Source organism: Crocodylus porosus, unplaced genomic scaffold (genome assembly GCF_001723895.1).
Source record: "Crocodylus porosus isolate Cpor-Errol unplaced genomic scaffold, CroPor_comp1, whole genome shotgun sequence".
NCBI lineage: Eukaryota > Metazoa > Chordata > Crocodylia > Crocodylidae > Crocodylus > Crocodylus porosus.
The window spans coordinates 1,491,923-1,498,758 of NW_017728921.1; the positions used below are offsets into that span (position 1 = coordinate 1,491,923).

Consider the following 6,836-nt stretch of genomic DNA (forward strand, 5'->3'; position numbering starts at 1 on the left):
GGTTGGACTTGAAGATCTACAAGGTCCCTTCCGAACCTACTTCTATGATTCGATGATATCTGTATTTAGGAAAATGAACTCCCTTCTCAGCACAGAAGAGAAAAAATAAATACTTGAACATGGAAAAATGGTTATAGCTAAATCAATGCTTCCAAACACCTACACCTTCCTAGTATGTATTACTGTCTTAAATACTAAACCATACACTTGTTAGCAGAACCTGTAAGTGGTTCCCAGCTCTCAGCCTCCCCTATTCACTGTTTTAACTTTATTTTTATCTTGAGAATGTTGCCTACATAATGGAAAACTGAATTTAAGAAGCAAGCGTGTATTTTGTTAGTGTCATTCAAAGCCCCCTGATATCACTGTCCACAGACGTGTCTACAGATAAGGGAGTTGGATGGTTAAATGATTCAACTGCATCAACAATTAACTGTGGGGGCAAACTAGGAGGCCAGGTTCTCCTATATTCCTATAAATATTCTCAAACACTTTCATGCTAAAACTGCCAGCAAACACTGACCTTTTCTTAACAGTGACAAGATGGCCACATGATTTAAAATAAGCTAATAAGCAAGGTCCTCAAGACAGCTGAGTCAAGATATAGTTGCTTCTCAAAAGAGAAAGCCAGATCAAGCAAAAGCATGAAGGCTACAGAGCAAGCAAAAACGTTTGACATGCAAAATAAAATTAAGCTAACTGCCATCAAAACCAAAAAATATTCAGAGCAAAGTTAGCCATAATTCCTGCATAAACTTCCATCACAAAAAGAAATATTTTAGCCTGCCAAGAATACAAAGCAGGCTGAAAAAAAACCTCTATATGGCACTTTAATACCTTCTGGCCAACACCAACATGTTACAGCAACAGGAAGCAGATTTTAATATAAAATACAGTAGATCCTTCATTCAAAGTGACAAAGGAGTCAGAGCCTACCTTCTACCCTGGCAGCCGAGCCTCTTGCTAACGTCTCGTTGTAGAAGCCCTTCCAAAAGAGACTTCAGTTCAGGGGAAAATGAATCTGGTAACTCCACATTCTGAGTGAAAAAGCAGCAAGAAAATAATCATTGTGCAACTTTATGGAACCAATTGAGTCTTGTGCTATCAATCCTTTGAAATGTTTATGGGCATAGCTCCTGCATGTATTCATACTGAATAAAATGGTTTTTGCACCAAGTAGATGCTGCACAGCTGATGCATTTTTTTTTTAAGCGGAAATATAATTAGCAAAGCATGAAAAATACAAACGACCTATCATTAGAATCCTTACCACGGTGAGTGTCATCCGGTCGATCTCATGCTTATCTTTGGTTTTGTGCTGTCTGAAAGGACTGTGACTGTAGAAATAAGAAAATGTACTAATAAATGTAAAGCCATAACATATCAGGTTATTTCAGCTGTGGCAACCCCGGAAAAGAGTGTAGCATCCTGTTAGTCCCATTCTTCAAACTGCTCAATCCCTGTCCTGCAGAACAGCAAGACGAGCAGTGAAACATTTAGCATTTCCACTGAAAAATTAGACTTCTCAAACACTGAAACGCAATTCAAAACTGCAAGTAGGAATCACCCTACAATATCTGAGTTGTTTTGCAGGCCTTTCATTTACTTAAATACTCTGCAGAGCTTTGAAAAAGCAAATTCTTCCTAACTATTTGGTAGTCTGCGACTTCATACAAATACTGCAATTGTTCTAGAGGACAGACATCTTCACCCCTTTACTGACTACACCCAAATATCCCCATTAAGATAATTAAACTAAGGGAAGCCTATTCCTAATATACATCCAGATGGCTAGTTAATTCATGTGTCCAATCTGAGTAATGATTCCAGTACTTATACATCAAGTACTGAAGTACTCATTGATTAAGTACCCTATAAAATAAATAGTGTCAGCTTACAGGGAAATTCTTTGCAGCTACCAGATGGCTAAAATCTTTGAGAACATTTGTTAAAAATGTCTACTAAAGAAAACTGAATACCTTCTGCAGAGCTGCTTATGTCCTTGCTATACAGAAAGTACATAGCAAGAAGTTAGATTTACAAGTCAAATACTACCTGGTGGGGGGTGACCTGCACAGTCTGTATAGACAGCCCCTGCTACAAACACATGATTAGGGTTGGGTGTAACAGTTTTTACATATGACGCACCAAGGAAACAGGGCTGTTTTGGTGAATGTGAAATGTGTTATTCTATTTTGCTCTACTGCAGTAGATTTTCAAAGGATATAATAAATTATTTTCTTTCTACATATTTAGGGTTTTTAGAACAGTTGCAGTTCTTGACATGGCATTATTTTTAGTGCAATCCTTGAATACCAGCCTGAAAAATAAAAATTAACCAGGAGTTTTTGGCTAGTTGATTATAGCTGAGATTTATTCTCTGTTTTCTAACAGCTGGGGTTCATGAAGAATGTTTGCTTTCAAAAATGTAGTATCTGTCCTATTAATCTAAAAATTGTAATGAACACTGGTGGGGGGCCTCCTTACATTTGGAATTCAAAAACTATCTATCTGCTCACATTGCTTTACAAAGAGCTAAGATCTAGAGCTTAAAAGTGCTTTGTAAGTGATCGCTATTAGTTATCACTGAATGCATCTGTCCAATTTGACAAAGCAAATGGAAAAATCTAGCGAATGATCATCATTTGTGAACAAAGATGAGAGGACCCTGACTACCTTAAATGGCCATTTTTGTTTTAGCATCAATAAAATGAAATGGACCATTTGCAATAAATACTTGCTGACTAATACTTCTTAGCTTTTGAGATAAATCTACCAGTCTTCTAAAGTTCTACGTAGCCATATATGTCTGCTGGAAAAACAAAAAAACTACATTAAAAAAAAAGCGAAAAATCACATTCTGCTTTTGGATGCGTCCAGACAAAAGATACATTAGGACTTACCTAAAACTACCCATGGGAAGAGTTAATAGAAGACTATAAAATGGAAGACAGATTCAGCAAGGCACTCTTATTGCAAGAAAACATTATTAGCATAATGGGAAATCCATTAAAGTACTACTAGCCTTTTTAAAGTACAGCAGCGTATAACCTCACATCCTCTACAAATGTTCACTTGTCCACAGGTAAAGCATAGATTTCCATTTCTAGCTAGAAATGGGTAAGTATGAAGCTGTTCAGAAATACCTACACCTTTTTAAACTTTCTGACCTGCTGAAACACAAAAATCTCAAACAAACCCCTCCCCATTCCTAAGTATTCCTACCTACTTGGCGGGCAGGTCACACCATCTCTTCTCAATACCTAACGAAACAGAGTGCTAGCACTATGATGAAATTAAATTCTGACTCCGGTTTGCTTTTAAGGGGAGTCCATTCTTTTTCTCTCTCTAATTTTGAAGGGCTGAGGGCCTCATGTTTTTTAAGCTCACTTAAAGGCTGCACTAAATCAGTTTACTTCTTCCCTTGGGAAACTTATTTTTCTATGATAACCCTGTTTATTAAATTATTTCCACCTGACATCTACAACCAATAAAAATATGGTGCATTTTCAATGGCATTAATTATTACACTGAATCCCAAACAACTGATAACATTGTAAATATGCTAGAAAAACTACAATATAGAAAAAGACAACAAGATTACATTATGAGCCCAATAACAATTGTTTTGGAGAGGTGGGGAGAGGAAACCTTATCAGGCCAGTTTGCCGGAAAAGTCTTTAACTAGTTTAAAATAAAAAATTCACAGAATTAATATAGACCAAATGTTTTTCATCCAGTGAAATAACTATAACACTGAAAAGAAAGACATTTAAGCAGCACTAACATAAAAGGTTATTTATGAAACCATTTATATTTGTACCTAGGCACAAAGGTACGTACTCTCCATGTGAAATTTTTCTAATTTTAGGCCTGTCATGGCTTATGGTTCTAGCATCTCTCTCTCTCTCTGCCCTTTTTAATGCAGATTTCAACTTTTGATATGTCAATCAAGTTTGGGGGGGGGGGGGTGTTTTTCGTAATTTTAGATCCAAATGAGAGTAGATATTTCACAGCATTAAGGAGCTGTGACTAATCAGAGATCAAGTAAATAATATCAGAAGACCTTCACTGCCACATTCAAGCCCTGTACCACATGTGGTCTTCTTGAGGACAAACAGAAGTGTACGTAAGGACCAAGCATAGACTGTGACTCACAGGGGCCTGTTCTCTTCCAACATACAGGACACGTATGCAAGGAATACCCATGAGCCTGAGCAGAAGCAGTTAGAGCCTACGAAGACTTTCTGCAATTGCTGATGAGAAAAATACTATAGATTTAATGCAAACTTCATGGCCTTGCAGATGATATAAATGAAAAGTTTCTAAAACAGCAGTCAAACTCCTCAAACAGAACAATTTAATTAAAAAATAATGGGATCCATTTTTCTCAGCAATACACTAGCTCCCAAATGAAATAAAAATAAAGCAGAGAGCAACAGAATTGCTGAGAAAACACAGTGAGATTGCTGCTGCTGCTATTATGCTAGAAGTAGACTCCCAGAAAGCTTTTGAATGATAGTAAGGGGGTATAATATATTACAGTCCCGTGTGTGTGTGTGCGCGCGCGCTTATGTGTGCGAGACAAAGAGAATAAACCCCTTTTCAGTAAAACTTCCTTACAATCTTGCAACATCGCTTTGGGTGCTTAATATACCAATGAGTAAGGACACAGCACAAGCAGCTGAACCGTAATGCCACCCACACAGCACGGCTTCTGTGCACACCACCACTGCCCTCAGAGGCTCTCCTGGCAGAGGACAGTATGTTTTCCCTGTGTCAGCGATCTCTGAAGTGCTGCACATATTCTGTGGCTGTGAAACTGTAGGCACAGAAAGTTATCAATAGAAAGTCTAAGCTAATGCACCAATTACAATGCATCCCATGGAATTGTATTAGCCAGTGCAGATCTATTAAATTATCCTGTTGTTTCAGACCACATTTCACCTTCTTAAGCACCTTGAGATGAGATACAATAACATTAATAGGCAGAGATTTCTATCAACATGGTAAACAACATTAAAGACATGCTGCACATGCCCAGATACAGAAGGAAAAGGCCTTTCTGATCAAAAGCAAGGGCCAACCTGCAGCCCGGGTGCCACAGACAACCTGTGTGCGCGACATGGCAAACTGCAGAGGGGACAGACAGCACAGTGACAGATAGGGCATCAGAGCATCAGACCAGGCAGGGAGCAGAAAGGACAGCAGCAGTTTGATCAAGGAGCTGAAAGCAGAATAGCAAATCGGGAAAGGGAAAGGGATCGGTGTGGGGATGGTTTGTGGTATGCCTGCCAAAAAGGTTGGCCCCCACTGATCAAAAGCATTTATGAAGTGCCCAATGCTTCAAGAAACAGATTAGGCAAAACCCCTCTTCATCCTTCATCACCCCATAAGCTGTCAGGAAGCAACAGCAACGGGAGCACAGTTTGGATCACTCCTCTTCCACACACTCCCTTCCCCAGCCCCCAGACACACTCACCTCCATGGATGAATTTAACAAAAGAGATACCTGCCCCGCTAGAAAGTTGAACCCAACATCTGCCTGCTGAGATGAGCAGCTTCAGAGTCGAAAGCCAGAAACATCATTGAATTACCTTGTCTGTCCTTCTGTACCACAACACCCAAGGAGGATACAGGAGGGACCCCAGGAACTTGAGTCAATCGTCAGTGCCAGAAAAGCATCCCATCTCACCTTACAGACCTCAAGAGAATGAGAATCCACTACTCCCCCGGCTCTTTTTTCCAATGTTGCCTCCCCCCAGGGTTGAAAATGCAGGCCTTACCTCTCATCTGGCTCAGCTGCCAGCCACTAGCTCTTGTTCTGCCTTGCTCCACTGGATTTCAGAGCCCTTTAGCACCCATTATTTTGTCCCAACAAAAGGGCTCATACTCTGGAATCAAGTCACCGCTGAATCTTCGCTTTGGTAAGTCTCTCGCTCTAAGGCACATTTCTCCAGCCAAAAATTGTTTTTTCCAGTCCCTTTCCAACTGTCCTCAAAGTTTCAACATCCTTTTTAGAACAAGACGGCAGCTGTCTCCACAGTGCCACACACAGAGACAGAATTACTTCCTGCTGTTACTCACTGCTCTGGTTATCCAAAGATCACATTTTGCCACAGCATCAAGAATGGAGCTCATGCTGAGTTGCTTGATCCCTGTGACCCCTAAACTTTTTTCCCCGCCAGAGTCACCGCTTTCCAAGATACAGCCCCAAGTCGTAGGCATGGCCTGCAACCTTTGCACAGAGGTCCCGGGATATCAAGAGCAATGCACTACAACAAGATACCTCTGCACAGACACTCTCCTTGTCTTTGTAATGCAGACATCTCATTTCCTGCATTGAAATGGGAGCACAGACCTAAGCAAAGCCTAGAGAAAGTTTTTCTGAGTCAAGAGCTGGCTGAAAGAGCTTTGAACTGTGAATGAAGGAACTATAGCCTGCTGCTGATTTCCTCCTGTGTTCAAGGCAACAGGATTTTGTTCAGTGCTTGTACATGAGAAGGACCTACCTCAAGGAGCTTGGGGAATAAGCAGGAGGAGCTCATCCTCCTGCTCAGTGCAAATAATTATGATGATGAAAAAGGGATAACCCATGACTGGACCACAGGTATTGATGGCTATACCCTGTACAGGAGGGATTGTGTAGATAAAAGGGGCGGGGGTGTAGCTCTCCATGTTAAGGAAAGCTACACGTCCCTGCAAGCTGATCTTGGTGACCAGGGTGGACGACTGGAGACCCTCTGGGTTAAAATCCGTGGGGAACACGGCACAGGGGACACAACGGTGGGAGTCTACTACAGACCTCCCACTCAAAGTCCTGAGCTTGACCAGGA

The 6,836-nt window shown here is 40.7% G+C and overlaps 1 protein-coding gene across 1 annotated transcript in view; it reads right to left on the minus strand.

The window, feature by feature from the left end:
* Window positions 1-6,836, minus strand: part of GRK3 (G protein-coupled receptor kinase 3) — a 74,494-nt gene that overhangs the window by 17,939 nt on the left and 49,719 nt on the right. Inside the window, exons 14-15 of the mRNA XM_019539370.1 lie at window positions 1,271-1,337; window positions 937-1,037 (exon numbers count right to left, since the gene is read on the minus strand). Coding sequence (XP_019394915.1) covers window positions 937-1,037; window positions 1,271-1,337 — 168 coding nt within the window. The remainder of the gene's footprint in view (window positions 1-936; window positions 1,038-1,270; window positions 1,338-6,836) is intronic.